Source organism: Pygocentrus nattereri, chromosome 16, assembly GCF_015220715.1.
Source record: "Pygocentrus nattereri isolate fPygNat1 chromosome 16, fPygNat1.pri, whole genome shotgun sequence".
Classification (NCBI taxonomy): domain Eukaryota; kingdom Metazoa; phylum Chordata; class Actinopteri; order Characiformes; family Serrasalmidae; genus Pygocentrus; species Pygocentrus nattereri.
In genome coordinates, this window is record NC_051226.1 from 19455823 (window position 1) to 19478340 (window position 22518).

General features: G+C 39.8%; 1 protein-coding gene across 1 annotated transcript; it reads right to left on the reverse strand.

Annotated features, from left to right (window-relative positions):
* Positions 1-207: 207 nt before the first annotated feature.
* pygma (phosphorylase, glycogen, muscle A) lies at positions 208-19542 on the reverse strand. Its single transcript, XM_017698727.1, has 19 exons — positions 19227-19542; positions 15144-15245; positions 14942-15020; positions 12520-12755; positions 12317-12428; positions 10902-10984; positions 8987-9130; positions 8718-8810; positions 7974-8120; positions 7317-7480; positions 7105-7219; positions 6195-6296; positions 5063-5210; positions 4892-4950; positions 4620-4761; positions 4290-4497; positions 3360-3494; positions 1390-1456; positions 208-1290 (listed from the first exon to the last, which is right to left on the reverse strand). The coding sequence occupies exons 1-19, from the start codon at positions 19467-19469 to the stop codon at positions 1141-1143; spliced, it is 2529 nt and encodes an 842-aa protein (XP_017554216.1). The 5' UTR covers positions 19470-19542; the 3' UTR covers positions 208-1140.
* Positions 19543-22518: the final 2976 nt, after the last annotated feature.

The following is a 22518-nucleotide window of genomic DNA, read 5'->3' on the forward strand; positions in this document are numbered from 1 at the left end:
TTACAAGAATGCACGTCTTAACAGTTTATAATCAACTCATGCCAAGGTTTGGACCCTGGTCACATACACACAGATGTGTGTATCTTTACACACGTCTGTGCAAGTAAATGTGCCAGAGATCACTTCTAACACTTCTAATATTTTACCAGTTCACAGGTTTCATTCAGAAGTTGACGTAATCCAAAAAAAAATGCAATGGAGCCCATGTGTCTGTTTACTTCATTTATTATTAACAGTGTAGTGCTTTGAAAAAACATCACTGATAAAAAGGTAATTATATTTTGGATTATAGAATTGTCTTCAAAGGCTTTTTAATTCACCTCAGAGAGTGCTATTCATTAACTAGAGTATGGGACTTTACCAGTGTGTTTTCTCCCATTACAAAAAAACATGTTCCAGCTGAAAAAACAAAAAATCTTGAATTCATAACAAATAACACCAGTTAATACAGATTTGCTCATACTTAGAAACCCTACCTAATGCTTTGCCTTAGACGTTGCAGTTGCCTTGAAATCCCATCTGTATGCCTATCATTTGAAGAATAAGCTACCAAACAATCAGTAACTCTCAGGATAAATATCCAACCAATCCTTTCTGAAGCATTGTGTTTTCTGGAGAGACAAGGCATCAATATGAAAGAGTAGCACACCTTATTTGCATTGGATTTCACTTCAGATGTGGAGTGTTTAAACTGTTCAAGACTCAAAAAGCATTCATAAAACACAGAAATCCCACCTACAGTTACAGCATTACACAGTGTAAAACAGAATGCACTGTCACAGTAGAAAGTGCATTGTCAATGCAGAAGATGTAGCACATGTCAAACACATGGTGATAGTGGCTGGGACGAGGCACTTCAGTTGAACATTAATGAAGTCTTTAAATGAATTTTAATGAATCTCAGACAAGTAAGACTGTTTAATGACAGATAGGCTATTAAAGATTGAAGATTGACAGACTGCGTTTGCGTGAGCATGTGTGTGTGGTGGGAGCTGAGAGGTATGGTGTGACCACAATGGAAAACAATTAAATAGACAGGTAATTCGGTGCATTCAATTCAGAAACATATCTAGAGCTGCTTTGCTCTTAGCTCTTCCTGTAGTATTGGGATCAGGGTTGGGCTCAAGTGGCCTTTGTGGTTTATTTTGGATCGTCAGGAGCCGCAATCTTCTCCAGACTAGGTTCTACGCCCCAAATCTCACGAGCATATTGAGAAATGGTGCGATCACTGGAGAACTTGCCGGAACCAGCGATGTTATAGATCACCTTCTTGACCCATTCCTTGGGTTTCTGTTGGGAGTGATAGTTCAGAAATGAAAAGGAGATTAGTTCAAGCATGTGAATTTTAAAGCCAGCATTTGAGAGGCCACAAGAAGTGACATCACTTACCTTGTACAGAGCACTGACTTTCTCTTGGCATTTTATGTAGTCTTCATAATCTGCAAACACTTTAAACCTGTTGGGGGTTTTTTGACACAGAAAGCGCAGACATGGGTCACATGTTTCCTTAATCCGTTATCTTAACCCTCCTGTTATGTTAATTTGTCAGGAACAGCCATGGTGTTCCCGGGTCAATTTGACCCGGTACATGTTTACCCAAAAGATGTCTGAGACCAAAAAAATCCTAACAAGCAGTGTGAATATTTAATTACTAACTCCATTACTAATTATTCTACCAATATTTAGTGCAATGGTGTTCTTTACCTGTAACAGGTAATGGTTCAATTAGGATAATTCACTCGTTTTTCATTTAAAAAAATACATGTTCAAACTTTTTTTAATGTTTCACTACTTTATTACTTTTGAAATGCCAACATAAAAAACACAATAGTTTTACATGCATGCACTATGAACCAGAAATGAACTACTATCTACACAGCACACGAGTGACATGTCATCACACTGTGTTTTGTGCAAATGAATTTTGCACATTTCACACAGGTCATGTTTATCTTGACATCATCAGATGGCCTGCAGACCTGGCACCAGCCTTTCATCCACTGTGATATTAAGGCTTGGGTTGTAGAGTAGTGGACGTTGCTCTACCCACTTGTCCCACACTGTCCTAATAGCTGCCAGCTTGTCTCTCTCCCGTCTATCAGCCCTTGTCTCACGATTATCAAATCGAATTACTCTGGAGAAAATATGAAAAGTCTCCAGAGACATTGTGGCTCGAAATATAGCCCTGCCTGACTCTGCATCCCACAGACCGGCTGTCAATTCATCATTCGACTTATAGACCCCCCCCAGGATGAGGAGCCCCAAATATGCATCTAAATGTGTTTTGTCCAGCTCCTTCCACTTCCCCAAAACACGCCACCCTTCTAGATTTGTCATTTCCAGAATGATTTTTTTGTATTGAATCTGGCATGACCAGCTCAAAGGCTGACTGGATGTCAGTCACACGACTCAGTGACATCCTAGTGGGCCCTGGCACTGTCTTTATGTTTTCTGCAGACAGTTTTGCCTGACGCACATTTGGGGATGAAGACCACTGCATTTCACCATTTTTGACACAAATGTATTGCTTGGAGGAATAGGAATAGCAATTCCCTCATCTGGTTCAAAATCAGAATCATCAGAATCAGAATTTAGCTCAAGATAGTCTTCGTCTTCAGACACATCCTCCTCTGTTTCACTGTCATGATCAATGATAACATCCAGAGCCTCCTGGACTGTCATCCTTTTGCTTCGGCTGCTCATTTTGTAAAGGTCTGGGCTGCTTGACAGAGCGTAATGTTGGGTGTATTCCCATGCAGAGCATCTTTTATATTTTGCCCTTCCCCTGTTTAGTGTCCACTGAATGTGGGTGGAGTTTACCCGCGAGAACATAAATGGTTTCTATAAGGTAAAAGTCATAACATCTGCACCCCTCTCTCTCTGTGTGTGTGTGTGTGTGTGTGTGTGTGTGTGTGTGTGTGTGTGTGTGTGTGTGTGTGTGTGTGTGTGTGATTGGGGTAAAATATGCCTCACAGTTGCAAAGAAAGAAATGCTCTGACATTTTTGACACCCTTTTACCTCTAGTTTGACTGCTGGGTCATATTGACCCGAACAGTATCTATGTGATATAAACATGCAGGGGGTGGTTACAAATATGTGAGATGAACCATTTTCATATTATGTGTTGACTACACTATTTAAGGCAAGCAGAAGAAGTTTGATGCTGAAAAAATACTTTTAACTATTTTTCCTAGATCTTCAAACCTTGAAACGGGTCAATTTGACCCGTAACATAATAGGAGGGTTAAAATAGCTTGTAGGTACTATGCAGATGAGCTCGTCTGAAGAACAGTAACGTTTTACATGCTGAGCATGCGTGTGAGAGCATGCGCACATATAACTTGCCACACTGTCTGTACCTGTCATGATGCATCAGCAAATTGACAATGTCCTTGAAGAGGTCAGGCTGCTTGGGACTGAAGAAGCCTCCTGCAATCTGGTCAATAGCTTGCTTTAGTTCCGGAATACGGTTGTAGTACTCAGAAGCATTATATCTGTAGAAAGGAGGACCAGTATATTTTGGAATAATCTAAAACTACTTTTAAAACAAAATGGTTAAAAATACATCATCACCACATCATTGCTATCATAAAAAAAAATCATTACTTTACAGTTTGAAAATGGCAGAGGCCCTTTATATTGTGGGAACATCATGAAAAATAGTTAAGTTTTTGTAAATTACGTTAATAAGAATGTTTTTGACAAAACAGTGGAGACAACAATATGCTACTAAGTCACTATATGTTCCACCCGCGTCAGTATTCCTGTACCATGTGCATCAAACCCATTTTGATCACATTTGAGGAGAATTCCATTGATTTCTCAAAATTTCTGCATAATTCTCTTGAGTTAAGTCAGTTGTTGTAGTTGTGCAAATATAAGTATTTTTATTGCAGTCCAGAATGGACAATGAAGGTTTTATATGTAATGTTAATAATAGTAATATAGTGGTCTATATAATGGTTATATAATGGTCTGAAAAGTTCTCTATGTGAACAATTTTGCCTCTCCATCATGAACATTTTAAATAAACAGAATATTTGTAACTATTTCTTGTAGTAGCTTCCTCATAGGTAGCCTTTGGAGGCATTAAACTCCTTTGAATAGCTGGCTCTTATTGTCCTTATTATAAACAGCAATATTCTCTACCACATTTCTACTTTAAACCACTATCATTGACTTTGTTTACATCTTAATGATTTGATTACGCTGAAATACTGAAAAATCTGTTTAATTCTATTTTAAGAATACTAAGCAGGTTTTATATCTCCATGTGATACTTCTCTCACCCCTTCTTGTCCATGGCCTCCACATCTTCAACCCTCATGCCGAAGATAAAAATGTTGTCCTCTCCAGCCTCCTCAGCCATCTCCACGTTTGCTCCATCCATGGTGCCAATGGTCAGAGCACCATTCAGCATGAATTTCATGTTGCCTGTTCCGGAAGCTTCTGTGCCAGCTGTGGAGATCTGCTCAGACAGGTCGGCAGCAGGGACAGCTGCAGTATGGGGAAACAAAGAGTTATAGATCAAAAGCAGGAATTCTAGAGGTCTTATTGGCCTTAGAAATGGAACTGATGAAGAAAACATAACACTCTGTGCCTTAGATGTAATGGAGCACCTTTTTCAGCCAAGGTGACTCTGTAGTTCTCCAGGAAGATGACCTTAAGGCGATCACCCACCACTGGGTCATTGTTGACCACTTCACCAATAGCTGTGATAAGACGAATAATCATCTTAGCTGTGTGGTAGCCTGGGGCAGCCTGGAGCAGCAAGAGCATAAAATCTGTGACAAACTGAACACTTAAATCTGCTTGGATATAATTCCATGAAGTGGATATGATTCTTGCACTAGTGTGTCCATTTTAACTGTGTGCTGTAAAGTCAGCATACCTTTCCACCAATCATGATGGTTCTGGGAGACCACTGCTTGTTGGGCTCCTTCTTGATGCCTGTAGGAATAATTTTAATTAGATTTCTGAGAAGGAGTCATGGATGTGGGATGAGTAATGGATAGATGTGAAGATGGGTGTGAAGAAGCGGAATAAAAGTGGGAGCACTCACGGTTATAGAAAGTGATAATATGCAGGCAGTTGAGCAGCTGTCTCTTGTACTCATGGATTCTCTTGACCTGTATATCAAACATGGAGTTGGGATTGATCTTCACTTTGTAGTGCTCCTCCAAGTGTGTGGCGAACTTCAGTTTGTTCTCCTATAACAACAGTGAACAGCAAGAGTGAACACCGCGTAGGTCAACTCTTGGCCTTTGGCAACAGTGCACCATGTTGTGATATGATATAAAAAATCCTTAATTAAATATTTATACACATGCTAAAGAAAAAGGGACATTCTTTCACTGTCTGTGGCAGTGTGTCTATATAAGACGATACTGGGAAGCAGTGAGGGACTGTATTCAGGACATCCTGCGTATACAGATACCAATGGACCCAAAGCTCTTCCTATTGGATATATATCCAATGAATTACAAAATCAGGAAAAGACATTAACAGTTTTTAGAAATTGGTATATTATTAGCTAAAAGAGTTATTGCTGTATCATGGAAAAGAACAAGTGTGCCAGGTATAGATAAATGGGTATGTGAATTATCTTAACTTTGCCCTTATAAAAAATGTCTTATGCTATCAAAGGTAAATACTCATCCTTTTATAGTATTTGGGGTCCATTCGTCAAATATCTAGAGAATACTGATTTAACTCAAATGTTGTAAGAACATAAAATATAAGTAATCCTCTGCAACTTAAAATATGTAACACCATTTTTTTCCCCCATCCAATGCTCAGAATTAATGCAAGTAAACAATGATTTGATAACTTTAATACTCTTACAATACCCTCAACTTATCTACAATTATTTTAAATTTCATGTATATGTGTATGTATGTATATGTGCGTGTGAATGTATGTGTATGGGCATGCAAGCGGTATGTGTGTGTATATGTATGTATATGCATATGTATGTGAATTATGTTTTAATAATTTTGTTTATTTTATTTTTTTTGGAGGGGGGGTTTAGATATGTTTATAATGTTGTGGTAAACATGACATTTTCTTAAAATCAATAAAGACAATGTTAGCAAAAAATATTTATACACATCCTTGATTTGAAGGCAATGCACATTGGAAATGTTACACCTGCTAAAGTTAGAATTAGGAGAAATGCTCAGTGTCTTTCTCACCTGTTTGACTTTGGCAACATCACGAATGAAAGCCTCATCATTTACAAATTTCAGTAGTTTCTTCAGCTGGTCCAGGTCTCGGATGAAGTCCTCTCCAATTCTCTATACAACCACAGAGAGAGATAAATGTGGATGTAATGAGAGTATAATTATTGGAAAACACAAAATGAGATTCAAATTAAATGTCACATTGACTGTTAACATGACTGTGTATGTCTGTCTGTCTGCCCTGCAATGGACTGGTGACCAGTCCAGAGTGTATCTTGCCTTCCGCCCTAAGACCGCTGGGACAGGCTCCAGCACCCCACCGCGACCCAAAGGGGAAGCAGCTTAGAAAATGTGTGTGGTTGTGTGTGTGTGTGTGTGTGTGTGTGTGTGTGTGTGTGTGTGTGTGTGTGTGTGTGTGTGTGTGTGTGAGACTGCTAACAGTGGTCAGACACTGAAAGGCTAACAGTACATTTACAAAAACACTAGCCTGAAAACCCAGCTGTATTTTAGAATTATTTTAAGTCTTAAAAAATAATGATTCCCAAATAGTTGTTTGTTTTTACAGACAGAATATGAAAAACATTTAACTGGTATAAAACCTTTACATTATATGGAGGTTCCTTAAACTTTACAAAGGTTTTTCATACTTGTACATCTCATTTACAAAAACTGGCTCTTTAAGGAACCATCTACTGAAGGGTTCACATGAATAGACCATTTTAGTACCTTTTTTGTTATTGGTGTAGGCTCGACTATAGATGGTATTAGTTCTAGAGTATCCCAACACTTCATGCATTTAAAAAGAAGTGCATTAAAGCAGGGAGAGTTCAGGGTCAGTACAGGGTCACTCCAAGATCAGTATTAGAGACCACTCTATTTTTAACTTCACTAAATTTAAAGTCAGCCTAAATTAAGCATTAACCTCTGCAATGACCTCAGCCAGACCAGGGTTGCACATGACCAGCCAGCGGCGGGGAGTGATGCCATTGGTTTTATTCTGGAACTTGTGTGGATCCATCTCGTAGAAATCCTTAAACCTGTTAACACATTCCATATTATGCATATAGGAAGCTGTGAACAGGATACCATTAAGTGTGTGTGTGTGTGTGTGTGTATTTTGCACCTGATACATACACAGTAGCTTTGAGGATGTCCGAGTGAATGCGTGCTACACCATTGACTGCGTGGGCGCCAACGATGCACAGATGGGCCATGTTCACTCTCTTTATTCCTCCCTCCTCAATCAGTGACATGCGGCGCATACGGTCTGTGTCACCAGGGAACAGGGAAGCCACACGCTGCACAGCCAAATACAGAAAACTCAAAATATATATGACTGCATACATATTAGTTTCACAAACTGTATTACTGATTACTGAAGAACTTTTGCTCCAGGGATTTGGTTCATTTCCAGTCAGAATAGCCAAGTGCAAGTTATTCATTTTTCAGTTGGTATATTTGAGGAGATTAAAAATAAGTGAAAATGAGTTTTTAATAACATATTTAGTACAAGTCAGTTAATGATTAATTTATATTTGACATTTTTAGGATAAATAATAACATATGTAGTACATGTTAGTTAAGGATTCATTTATAATTTATGGCTGACTATAGTTTACTATATTAAATATAGTTACTGAAGTATTAAGGTTAATAATAAGGCTGGAGTTTAAGGGGTTAAAAGCCACAAATACACTCTGCCCAAACACTACTTTCAAGTCACATTACTACACATTACTTTCAAGTCTCAATATTCAGTCTGTATGGTGTGAGTGTGTGTGTGTGTCTGACCTCCAGGTGACGGCGGTTGATCTCGTAGATGATCTCGAGGTGACGGGGCAGCAGGTTCTGGAACAGGTCAATAGGCCAGCGCTCCAGAGCCTCAGGCAGCACTGTGTGGTTAGTATAAGCACAAGTCCTGACAGTGATATCCCAGGCCTATAACCAGAAATAAAGGCTCTACTGAACATCTTTCACTGCAAACGATCTTCTAATGCAATACTTTGGCAGTATTCCAGATATATCAAAACATGTTAAAATAAGAAATGATGTTTGGAGCTCAGCAAAGAGCTCAGTGATGTTCTGTTCTCTACACGCTTAAAAGATTGTTTTTAAGGGGTTTTAAGGGTTTACTAAAGGAAATGGTTCTATTTTAAACCATGAGTTCTATACAGAACCATGTCATGCTTAAATGGCTCTTGCATGGTGAAACTGTTTGTCAGATTGAGGGAGAATGTGTTGTATATGATTCTATATAGACCCTTTTGGTTTATACAGTATACAGCACTAAAAATGTTCTATGGTTACGATGTCAAGCTTAGAAAATGTTTCTATATACAACTCATGGTTCTAAAGAGAGCTGCCAAATTGCCTTCGCTAAAGAACCCTTGAAGAACCTACTTTTTGTGGTAGTGTATAGTGTTGGAAAGTCTAACACTGCCTTTCAGTGTTGTTGTTTTGGAAGATAATTAATGTTGTGTGAAATAAGATTAAACATTAGGAGACCACAACATCTCATATCTCGATTTTTCTTACCTTATCCCACGGCAGCTTCTCTTCATCAACCAGCACCCTCATCAGCTCAGGAATAGCAAGGGCAGGGTGGGTGTCATTCAGCTGGATGGCCACCTGAGGGCAGAAAAGAGACAAACATGGCTCAGTACTGTGAACGTTTTGTAGAATCAGCCAGGATCTGTCCTGTAGAACTGATAAGTTCTGATAGTTGTATTTCTTCAAAGCATCTAAATATGTCTATATCAGCTGATGTATGTGTATCAGCATGATGATATGATGAACAGGCGCACCTTTTCAGGGAGTTTGTTGAAGTCAGTGCGCGCAATTTCCCTGGAGCCAAACTTGGAGACCTTGAAGCGGCGGATGATGTCCTGTAGCGTGGCAGCCACCACAAAATACTCCTGCTTCAGACGCAGCTCCTTGCCTTCAAAGAACTGCACAGAGAAGTATATCGATTTTATAATGACAGTTCGATGCATGTTCATCTTTAGTTTCGCACTGGGCGTGCCTGAATCACCACACACTCACCTCAAACCGCATCCAATTGTGTTAGGTTTACCTGCTAGAGAAAACAGCATAGACCAGCATGGCTATTCACTGGCAAAACCAGCGTATGTTGGGTTTTAGATGCTGGTATGCTGCTTAACCAGCGTGACCATGGTGAGCTGACCATATTATTGCCGAACTTAGCAATATTTAGCGACTTTTCAGACCCCTCTAGCGACTTTTTTTAAAGCGACTAGCGACTTTTTCTGGTGTTACTGGACACTTTTGGAGACTCTGAGGTGAACACACATGTTCGTCAGTTACTGTCCTCAGCAAGCAGCGGGTGCCGGCCTGAGTGTAGAGTAGCAGTTCCAGCCCACATACCGGTCTTTTGATTAAATTTGATATGCTACGTTATTCCCTTATTCTACAGCAGATGTGGCCAACAAGTTGCCCGCTTGTAGCATACGTTGGCATATTTTCCGCGCTGGAAGAAGCCAAAGTCTGTTGCCACGGTGATGCTACACCCCCGCCCCTCCCCCTGCATGGAGAACGTCAGCAGAACCACGCGCTGAGCCAGGCTACTAGCTATCCAACCGCCGAAACGTGGCAGCGTCGGGCAAATGTAAAGCCAAACGAAAATATGAAGATGAACACAAAACCTTCTTACCTGAGTGGGAGGATTTGTATTTTTAATTGAGCGGAACGGGAAGCCGTTCTGTTTGATATGCCAAACGTCATTATCCAATTTTAAAGCTTCCTATCTTTAGCGCCACTTTATCTCACTGCACACCAAAGTGGTGGACATGCTGCACCACTAGGACAGCCTGAGCCTTGATCTCCAGGGGAAATTCAAGATGCTACCTGATCTAGTGCAGTCAGTATTTGCATTTGTTAACAAACTCAAGCTGTTTAAAACTCATCTTAAAAAGGGAGAACTAACACATTTCCAGTCTGTGTCAAATGCATGTGCCCAAGCAGCAAAGGTCCTAAAAGGGAAAACTGCACACTATGCAACACTTCTTGAAAGTCTGCAACAGAACTTTGAGGAGAGATTCCATGATCTACAGCTGAAAAGGCCACGAATTACATTCCTTGTTAACCCTTTTGCTGCTGACTCAGACTCTTTGAAAGCCCCATTGGTGACAGATGAAGCTACATTTGAAATGGAGATGATTGAACGTTTTGAAGATGACAGACTCAGGTCTGTTCTAAGTGAGGGAACCTTGGAATTTTGGAAAATCATGCCTGTGGAGAAGTATCCCAATGTAAAACAAGCTGCACTGAAGCTCCTGTCAATGTTCGGCTTCACCTGTGTTTGTGAATCAGTATTTTCCACCCTGAAACATGTGAAATCAAAGCATCGCTCTGTTCTTGCTGATACACATGTGAAAGAACTGCTTTGAGTAGCAACAACTGAATACAAGCCAGATTTGAAACAGATTGTGGAAAACAAAAAATGCCAGAAGCCAGACTAAACTCATCTACATGACAGGTAGGTAAAATGGGTTTAAAAACTATAAATGTTTGTGTAAATAGAGCCCGTGGCTCCTAGTAGTAATGAGCATATTGTTCTGGCTCTTGGTGTCTGAAAGGTTGGCCACCCCTGTTCTACAGCTTCAAATACACACAAAGTCCCAGTGCGTGTCTGATATTGCTTTTGACATAAAAGTACATTACATAGTTAAGGTAAATGGAGACAAAGGGTGGTTTACTAACGTTGTCATTGGGGTACAGCACTCGGGAGATGTTCTCAGCCAAGTTCCTGTCCAGGACAGCCTGGATGTAGCCACCAACATTGACTGAGAAGAAGAACAAGAATGAGTTTATGTCTGTGTCTGAGGAGTGTATTTGTGTTTGTGTATGTATATTGCTCATTAAAAGTTTATGGATGCCTTTTACTTTTATGTTAAGATTAATATTACGCTAAATATTTTGTTAGCGCAGTTATTTGTTAATATTATGTGTATATTTTGCAGTACTTAGCTTCATTTTCATCAATGTTTCTTCTTCTATGAAGAATAGATGTTGCCTATATTACTGGTTTGACAGGTTTTTTTCTTTACCATAATGTGGATTAAACACCTGAAAGATTAGCTGTATCAGCCAATACACCTGATGGTCTAATGCTTCTTCAAAAACTGCTAACCTCTGTGCTGAAGCTCAACCTGTAAGATGAGCATCTAACAGTAGGCTATCAATTTGACATCACACAATTGGAATGCATGTTATTTCAGGCTAGATTTGTTAGAAGACTTGATGGGATTAATACTGATTAATAATTTTAATAATAATAAAATTATTATTAATTATAATATTAATAATTAATATTAATACAGAACTTTGCTTGATACCCATACCCACAGTTGGACTAACCATATAGGCTATATAGGCTGCAACATAGGGCCTTGTGAGTACAGTGGGGCATGCAACAATAAGTTAAAAATAGTTTGAATTTTTGACATGTTTTTTTTACTTCAGCCATATTTATGTTATCTAATGAGGGGTTGGGGTGGAACAGGAATGGGGTTGCTGTCAAATACTAGTATAGTATTAAGATATATTTTTCATTATGCAAGGTTATCAAATCTCATGCTAAAAATATTTTTTTTCCTCAGGCTCTCACAAAGTAGGCTGTGCCAGTTGTGATGCTTTACTTTTGGTCTAAAATTGGTTTCATAAGTGCTGCTCTAAGAATAAAGAATCACAGGTCTGCATGCTAATATTTATACTGTAGTGTATAAGTGCTATATAAGTGCTCATAAGTGTAGTGTAAAAATGGACAAGCATTATGCATGAAAAATTGATAATCTCACTTTAGTCTCAATCCAGCTACCTGAAAATTTCACACCAGTCACCTCACCAAAGTTTGAAACCCTTATATGCTGTCATTGTTTTATATAGCAATTCTTTATCTAAAGGAGCCTCAAAATTTTCAAATCTCAGGGCTAGAAAAATAGCTTAATCCAGCCCTGCCAATACCCAGTGCTATCTCTAATTTTCATAAATATTGTTCTTAATACTGACATGTGTTTTCCTTAAAATAAAGCAGATTAGTTTTCCATATGTTAAGTTATTTTAGGCCAATAAAGAAAATGTGTTCATTTGAATGAAAAAGCATCTGTGCAACTCACAGTCTTTCAGGTTGAACTCGCATGGGGCCTTTGCAGACCACAGTCTCATAGTGTTTACAACATTGTTTCTGTAGCCAGGTACAGGAGTGTCATATGGCAGGGCCAAAACAACCTATAAACACAAACAAGTAAGCAAAGACCCACACTTATTCCAGCACATGACTTCTATCATCTTCAACAAACATACATATTGTTAACTTTACCTGAGTGTCTACCCATTTCACTCCATCTGGGTGGTGCTCTGTCCTGCCATAGAAGTGCACAGGGCGCATGTATTCAGGACGAGCTTTCTCCCATGGGTTTCCATAGCGCAGCCAATCATCAGCTTCTTCCACCTGCCAGCCATTAACAATTTTCTGGTTGAAGATGCCAAACTCATACCGAATGCCATAGCCATAGGCAGCCAAACCAAGAGAAGCCATGGAATCCAGGAAGCAAGCTGACAGTGATATGGGGAAGGAAAAAGGTTGATACAAAGAAAGGAATGACAAGGAATGTGAAAAAAATATTTTAAAAAGACAGTTCATTGCAGATGCCGCACTTAGCTTTGGCCTCTATTTTCAAGAGACAGATTCATTCTAATTAGGACATTATAGAGTCATTGGTGCTTGTCCTGAACATAATCAATGTCCTTAAACATTGCCAATGATATATAACAGTTATAATTATTCATTCATTCATTAATTCTTTCAGCATCTTAAACTGCATAATCCAGCTTGGCTTGTGGTGAAAAAAGCAGAGAATTCCAGATGACCCATTCTGAGGGACCCCGAGCCGCTCCCAGGACAACTTGGAGATATAATCTCTCCATCAGGTCCTAGAACGACCTCAGAGTCTCACCCCAGTAGGCCGTGCCTGGTAAACGTCGAAAAGGAGGTGGCCAGTGGGCATCCTAATAAAATGCTCCAACCACCTTAACTGGCTCCAACTACCTTAACTGACTCTACTTTGAGCTCCTCTTGGATGACCCAGCTCCTCACCTTATTAAGTAGAATGTAGCCCACGATTCTGCCAAAAAAATTCCACCACTTCCACCATCGGTGATCTAATTTTTTCAGTCATTACCCAATGGTCATGACCGTAGGTGAGGGTTGGGATGTAGATCAGTAAACAGAGAGCCTTATGGCTTAGCTTCCTTTTCACCACTATAGTCTGGTACAGCAACCCCATATCTGCTGCTGCCTGTTCCAGCAGTGATCTCTCTTCCTATCACTCATGAACAAGACCCCCAGTTACTTAAATTCCTCTATCTCAAGTATGTCCTTTCTTTCACCTGGAGTGGACATGCCATCCTTTTCCAATCTAGGACCATAGGCTCAGATCTGGAGGTGATGATCCGCACACCATTTCACACTCAGCTGCAAACCACTCCAGCATTGCAGGCATCCATGTGATGGATCCAAAATGGATCATGCAAAAAAAGCAGCTACACCACCCTTCAGCCTCCAAACATAATATATTCCTCAACTCAGCTATGCCTTGAGTCCCTGTCCATGAATATCACAGACAGTAGTGGAAACAAGGCACAACCTTGGCGGACTTAATGCTGAGTATATAGGCACTGCTCTCACTCCAGGAGTATGATTGAATAGCCTGGAGTAGCAGAACCCCATACTCTCAGAGGACTTCCCACAGAATATCTAACAAAATGTAGATATGTAGACTGGGTTGGCAAACTCCCATTCCCCCTCAACAGTCTGTGTGAGGGTGAAAGGCTGGTCCATTGTTTCAAAGCCAGGACAGAATATGCTTTGTTCCTCCTTAATCCAAGGTTCAACTATGACACATTGGCATAAACTTTCCCAAGTCGGCTGAGCAGTGTGATACAATTACCCCAGTAATTGGCACACATGCTCCAGTCCCCTTTCTTAAAAATAAGAACCACCATCCTGGTCTGCCAGTCCAAGGTTACTGTTCCTGAGGTCCATGTGACTTTGCAGAGGCATGTCAGCCATGACAGCCTGACAACATCCAGAACCTTAAGCATTTCCAGGTGAATCTCATCTACCCCTGGTGTCTTGACACCTCAGTGACCTCCACCAGGGAAATATAGTCTGACACCACAGAAGCTTTTAGCCCTGACCCCTGTGAGGGAGGTCTGTCTCTCATGTTTAGGAATTCTTCACAGTGCTCCTTCCACTGATGACAATATTCTCATTTGAAGTTTGAACAGTTTCTCCACCCCTGCTGAGTAACTAAGCACTCCGGAGTTGCTGGACAATTGTCCAGAACCTCCATGAAGCAATGGAAAGTCTTCTACTATGGCCCATCTAAACTCCTCACATTTTCTGGATTTTGCTTCAGCCACTTCCACCAGTGGTGCCTTTTTGAACCAGACGTAGTTAAAGGGGTAACCCTCTCTTGGGCAGGGTACACGGTATCTTTTGTCCCTTGGCCACCACACACTTTGGGCCGCATTAGTCTGGGTCTTAAATTCAGACCTGTTTGCCTTCTACCAGGAGCATACTGCACCAGATGATTTAGCTCTGAACTAACATTGCTTTGAACTAAGTTGTGATTACATCTTTGTATTTGCTTGAGTTCTTTGCATAGAACCGAGAAGAGAATGGTAGGTAGAATGTCAAAATGGAGAAGGCAAGGGAGAAGACAAAGAGTGGCACATACCAGCTAGGCGGCCCAGGCCTCCATTCCCCAGCCCAGCATCTTCCTCAATGTCCTCCAGCTCCTCCATGTCCAAGCCAAGCTAAGGAACACAGGAATACTGATTTCAGTATGATCAACTAGCAAAACCTTCTGGATCATAGATTTGGTTTGATTCTCTAAAGTTTTAATCATTTGAAATGGCTAGATTTTGTGGTTCAGGTACCTGATACACAGCCTCATCACAAGCATTCTCCAAGGCCAGGTTCACCATAGTGTTCTGCAGAGTACGGCCCATGTAGAACTCCAGAGAGAGGTAGTACACACGCTAGAGAAGGAAAGAGACAAAACAGTATTTCTTATAGGTAGGCTATTTTGATGTTAGATTCCTGGCAAACCTGTTCCTACACTGAATGCACCATAACAATGAAACATCTGTGCCTTTTATACTGCAAAATAGACATGATCAGGCTTGAAATTAAACTACTTTAATCAGAAGACTGATTAGTTGTGGCTGTAAAAGTATTCTGACGCTTACTTATAAAAATATTTGAAGGTGTTAACTCTGTTAACTCAACACTTCTATAGCCTTCATAGCTAAAAGTATTGCTGATGAAGGATTTTAGAAGCCTTGTTATGGTTATGGTTATGTTAAGATTAGCCTAATACACTCTTTATAAAGATGGTCCTTCAAGGATTCTTTAGTAAAGGGACCATAAGTTCTATTTAGGCTGCTATATAGAACCATAAACAACACATTCTCCATCAATCTCAAAAGCCATTTCACCAAGCAACAAACCATTTGAGCATGAACTGGTTCCACAAAGGATTCCTGGTTCTAAATAGAACCATTCCACTTACCAGAGAATCAATGAAGAACCATCTTTTTCAAGAGTGTAGAGAAATTAAATTGAACACAAACAGCAAAGAACATTCCCATAAAGTTGAAGTTTAGCTTAGACAGGGTTAACATTGGGTGGGGCATGAATAAGCAGGGCTAAGCTGCCATGGACGAGTTTTTGCTGCTCAGTTTTCATATATATATATATATATATATATATATATATATATATATATATATATATATATATAATAATCTTCACATATGACATCAAACTCTTATTTTAAAAAATGCAATTTTTGAATTGTTGAATTGGGTTTTCAGTGTGATGGGATGTTGAAGTGGTGCTGGGTTTGCTCAACCTAGCTGAGCACATCATTTCCAAGCAATTTGAAAGACTTTGAGAAAATCTGCAATGAAAAGTGGGTGAAAACTGCAGCCATAAAGCAGGACAATCATTTAAAGGCAGTTTTGTAGTAAGTGGTCTTCTTCCACTGCATCATTTATAGTTTAGTTTTTATTCTATAATTGCTAACCTTTTGAGTAAGAACATGTCAAATATGTCAGATAGAAAAACAATGTTGTATTGCATTGTATTGCCTATATTTACATTATAGTGGAATCTGTCAATTTACTGTTCACATACAGTGTCTGCTCTAATAGGTTGCAAATGTAAACTGATCTCTGTCCCAGATGTATAGCCATGCTTTGAGCATGTCGTTTCTGAGATCCAAATTCCTCCTCACAGAGAAGCGCCTTCAGTCTGAGGACTATTTTAGGACTACACTCGGTGCTATTTTCATTCCCTGTCCCCTTTCTCTATTGAACTATGGGCCAGCGTGGCTACCAAGATCTGTTGTAGGAGTTTTTCCCTTGCTACTGGAGACTTGGGTCAGTAAAAAGAGGCCAAATGGACAGAGGTGAGAAAGTGTATGTTGGGGGAACTGATACAGGAGGTGTGGAGAGAGAGGAAGGTCAGTAGTATTGTGTAACACTGGCATTCTGACTCTGAGTAAAAATAACCACCCCTGAGGTCACTAGCAAAGGCTATGTGGTCTGTGTATAAGGCTGCACCATCATAAGAAGAGGGAATCTGGCTTGGGGCAGAGATACTGACCACAGACTTTTGCACCATAGTGCTTTTCTTTTTTGTGACCAGGCAAACATGGTCCTTAAGGCAACTAGGTAACTCTTTTTTTAGAATGCCCAGTGAACTAGACAGAGATACACTGTAAGGCCAACAACAGAAGTACATTCGACAGTGCATGAAGAAACTACTGTAACTTTGGAACTTGGCTGGTTATTGTGGGAAGACATAAAGACCTTACTGGAGTGAAACTGAAAAATGTGTATAGAGTTACAGGGTATCTGTACTATGTAGGTTTGTTAGGTTGTTTTCACATCTACATCGTTTTCTGAAGTCTGTGCCAGGTTTTTGTGACATTTCATCTTTTTCATTTGGTTTCAGTGGAGTATTCACACCTGTTGAAACAACCCATAGAAAAGAAAAGGTTTGATTAGTCTGCACAAAAGGTAGCATGAGACAGATGAGAGGAAGGCTACACATTTAGACTTTTAATATCAGGCTGGATTTTATCCTATGCAAGTTCCAGTGATGACCTTTCAGCAAGGGAATGACTTTTGACCTTTGTATCAAAGATACGTTAAACGGCTGGCAACCTTGGTTTTAACTGCAGAGAGAAAGGTCAGAGATATTGCGCTGAGGTTTCATCTCTCACTAATAACCTGACTAAAATACACTCATGGTGATGATATAACAGTCCATTTTTGTTGTTTTTCCGTTTTTGACATAACTTGATGGATCAGACTGACTTGGACAAAAATGTCTGGTTCCATTGACTTACATTAAAAGCAAAATAAAAAGTTTTTTTTTCTTCTCCTGTAAAGTTATGATTTTAGAGATATGATAACTTTATAGGAGAATGAAAAAACCTTCTTTATTTTCAATGTAAGTCAATGGAACCAGACATTTTGGAACACTTCTTTTGTTCCATCATGAAATTTACATACAATGTAGAGGCTTTTTCAAATTATGTCAAAAACTGAATAATGACAAAAATGGAGATATGAGGTTTTGTTCTGACAGCAGCGATATATATATATATATATATATATATATATATATATATATATATATATATATGAAGTTCAGTGTGAATGTAATGTAAAATATCAGTTCAGAATACAGAAAATATATAATTCCAGACAGTTTGCCAGAATATTGCTAGCATATTGATGACATCCTTCAGTCCTTCAGGCATGTTTCTGTATAAGAAACTGAATGGTTCTGTTAGTTAAAAACTAGAAGAGAAATAACCACATCAAAGTGTAATAAATTGCCTTTTTTGCCAAGAGCAAGATTTCCTATTCATGTTATTAAATATTGGATGGCACAGTCTTTTAAGGACTTCTGATTTTAAGGGTTTTTTTATTTCATTTTCCATTTCATTAGGCCTCTACAGCTTGACAGTACCAGCAGTTTTGGATGGAGAAGGCTGATTTGATGCACATGAAACCTTAGCATGTTTCAGCATTTAAACAAAACACAAATCATCCGGCTCTGCCACATGAGCATTTACCTCTGCTGATCCAATCTCTAAGCAACAACAGAAAGAGTCAAACCTGTCATCAGTACCACAAGAGCTCACAATCAGATGCAGAAATGGAAGATTGATGACACTGCTTTCACCAAGCACAGTGGTCATTCTCATCCGTCCTTTATTCTTCAGCCTTGTCAACTGATGCACAACTTTTAGCTTGCATACAATGCTTTGAGATTAGAGTTATGAATATAGTCCTTCTGCCCAGGTGGGGATGCATTAAATGAAATACTGATATGCCTGAGTACATGGCTACATGATTGATCCCACGTGATCACAAAGGGATGCTATCAATGATTATGGGAGAGAAGGTCAAGGATAAATAAGACATTAATGTGTTTTTGCCGAACCTTCTGCAATGCATCTGCCTCACGGGCAAATGTCTAGATGTCTGTAAAAATGTTGTTACTTAAAAAATAAACTAAGTAACACACTTTATGGCAGCTAGCAGAGCAAAAAATGACTCCTGAAAAACCTTTCATATTGCTAAAGGAATATTAACTGTGCGCTCTCCTTAACATAGAGAAGAATCACTTTTGAGTGATGGTGGACCCTATTGTGTACTTTTGAGGATGTATCAGAGCAATTTTTTTCTATAGAGCATAAGGCCTGATAAATGGCCAGCTTGAAGAAGCAGGCTACAGTAGTCTGCAGAGTATTGATGTGATTTATACTCATTTGCAGTTAAATGAGTAAGGCGGGGTGTTGGTTAACACTGCTGACTTTGCATATGCTCAGTAGATGTGTATTATCACACATGTCTATTTAGGCTTTTGCAAAATTATGTAGCTGTAAGTGATGAAAATATCGCCCAAAAGAATGACCCAGCCAGGTGAGCTTCACTTACTTTGGGGTCCTTCTCATAGTAGTGCTGCTGTGTTCTGATCCACCTGCCCACCAAGTGGTCCCGGACCGTGTTGGCAAGGGCGAAGTAGTAATCCCTCCTGGTGGCCACATTCCTGTCCTTCACCAGGGTAAAATGAAGATGGCGATTAAAGTTTGTCTTGAGATCAGTAACATTCTCAACACCAGCGAGTCCCCTCACTGAAATCTGTTTCCTCTTGTCGTGGTCTGACAGTGGCTTGGACATGGTGCCTGAGATCTGAGTGTGCGTCCAAAGTGGAGGAGCCAAAAGTAGAAACGCTGAGCTGCTCACAGTTCACTGTCACTGCAGCGCCGCCTCTGTGACCTCAATATTGCCGTTTTAAACCTGGTTGCATTAATATTCATTAAGGGACGGACTGGGACAGACCACTTATGGGATTCTGTTGAATCGAAGTACATGAAGTTGCATTTGGACCATTTTGAGAAATATACATATGTACATATACAGTATGGTGCAAAAGTCAGAGACCACCCTTCATTTATTCAATTTAAAGTCACATAGCCATTTAGGCAACACAGAAAATATATATTTAACAAAAAATTACAGAGATGTCTCGAGTATTTTCTTCAGTATTGGGTGTGTCTATGCTGTACCTTCAATACAGCTTCCATTGCTTTCAGTAGACTTGCTTTTAGGTTTTCTAAGTAACCTGCAGGGATGTTTTTCCACGCCTATTCAGTCTTAGAGCTTAGTTGTATTTTCTGCAGCAAGAGTGTAGCTAAATTTTCTTCTCTCAAAAAGTTTTAGTTTTAAAGTTTTAAGTGCTGTTTATATGATGGTGACAGTTCTTGTAGTAATTATTTTAACTCCAGTTTGAGACTCCCGTTGCTTTTCTTTCAGTTTCCCCATCTTTATGCAAGTGGATTATATTACATCTAACCTCCTCAGGAATAGCTCCTAAAAAAACTATCTGCCATTTTGACTTGAAATGTATTAACTGAAGGGTCATCTCTGACTTTTGTAAACACACATTTCCCCATTGTGGAATCCACTCAAAAGTTCTCACATTGTCAACATTTTCTTTTCATATAGAAGATATTTGGTCCCCACTAAAAACATGTCTATAAACATGGCCAAATACACAGTTACAAACACAAATTCCCAACCAGAACAACAACAACACCCTCACACTACAACCCACAACAGCACACGGTTGCTTGACTGAGTTGGAAGACACTCCAAACCAGGAGAAGCGCTAGAGTGTAAAACTTTCAAGTAGGCTGAGACATTAATAGCGACTCTGACCTGTCTCAAAGGCCATGATATTTCAAAGGCATGCCTTGTGAATGTCAGCAGCTAGCAATCTTACACCTACTGCTGGAAAACCTGCTATTTGCACACAGTGTAATCACTGCAGCCAAGGCTTTCACCTAAAACACAGATGGACCTTCACTTTTTTCCTATGTTTTTTTGTCTCGGAAAAGACATAGAAGCAGAAATAAAGAAATATAACAGTAGTAATGCATGTGTTGATTTTGACTTTTGAGCAATGAAAATGTAAAGTCAATGTGGAAAACCATGTTCTCAAAAAAAGCATTTCAAGTAAAAAATGTCTTCCCTTAAAACCTTTGCAACAAACTGTTTGTGCTACTATGTTACAATCTGTGTTGTAAAGCATACATGAATATGAACAGAATGAATATCTCACTGTTTTCTATTAGAGACAAATATCTTTTATATGTTGTTTAGTTTAAGGTCCTAAAAGTTTACATTCTCAATGGACAGAATTTAAGATTATTAATTTGAAAGGAAAATTAGTTTAAGGCTATCCCTAGCCATATATATACACTCTATCACAAAGGTTTTAAATGGAAATCTATGGAGATTAACCCCTTATAATCCCAAAAGTGACTAGATGGAAACAAGATGAGCTATTCTTAGGTTATAGAAGTGTATAATAAAACTTTGAGCCTGACGGTGGGCCCTGGCCATTTAAGGGGTTAAGCAAGTTATATGTGTCCAGATGAACACCTGTATGAGCAGTAAGTTCACCAAAGTAGGCGACTTCACTAAGGGGTATCACATTTGGCAAACATTTGGACGTCATAATGTATATGGCATATACACTGATCAGGCATACCATTATGACCACCTCCTTGTTTCTACGCTTATTGTCCATTTGATCAGCTCCACTTACTATGTAAGTGCACTTTGTAGTTCTACAATTACAGACTGTCCACCAAAGCAGCACTGCTGTGTCTGATTCACACTAACACACCACCACATGAGTGTTACTGCAGTGCTGAGAATGATCCACCACCCAAATAGTACCTGCTCTGTGAGGGTCCATGGGGGTCCTGACCACTGAAGAACAGGGTAAAAGGGGGCTAACAAAGTATCAGAGAAACAGATGGACTACAGTCTGTAATTGTAGAACAAAGTGCAGCTATATAATAAGTGGAGCTGGTCAAATGGACAAATGTCATGTCAATGGACAAATGTTATGCCTGGTCGGTATATACACCATATTGCCAAAAGTATTCACTCGTCTGGCTTCACGCGTATATGAACTTGAGTGACATCCCATTCTTAATCCATCGGGTTTATTATGATGTTGGCCTACCCTTTGTAGCTATAACAGCTTCAACTCTTCTGGGAAGACTTTCCACAAGGTTTAGGAGTGTGTTTATGGGAATTTTTGACCACTCCTCAGGAAGCGCATTTGTGTGATCAGACACTGATGTTGGATGAGAAGGCCTGGCTTGCAGTCTCCACTCTAATTCATCCCAAAGGTGTTCTATCAGGTTGAGGCTGGGACTCTGTGCAGGCCAGTCAAGTTCTTCTACACCAAACTCGCTCATCCGTGTCTTTATGGACCTTGCTTTGTGCACTGGTGCACAGTCAATTTGGAACAGGAAGGGGCCATCCCCAAACTGTTCCCACAAAGTTGGGAGCATGAAATTATCCAAAATCTCTTGGTCTGCTGAAGCATTAAGAGTTCCTTTCACTGGAACTAAGGGGCCGAGCCTAACTCCTGAAAAACAACCCCACACCATAATCCCCCCTCCACCAAACTTTACACTGGGCACAATGCAGTCAGACAAGGACCGTTCTCCTGGCAATCGCCCAACCCGGACTCATTCATTGGATTGCCAGTCGGAGAAGCGTGATTGGTCACTCCAGAGAACACATCTCCACTGCTCTACAATCCAGTGGCGGCACTTTACACCACTGCATTCGATGCTTTGCATTGCGCTTGGTGGTGTAAGGCTTGGATGCAGCTGCTCAGCCTTGGAAACTCATTCCATGAAGC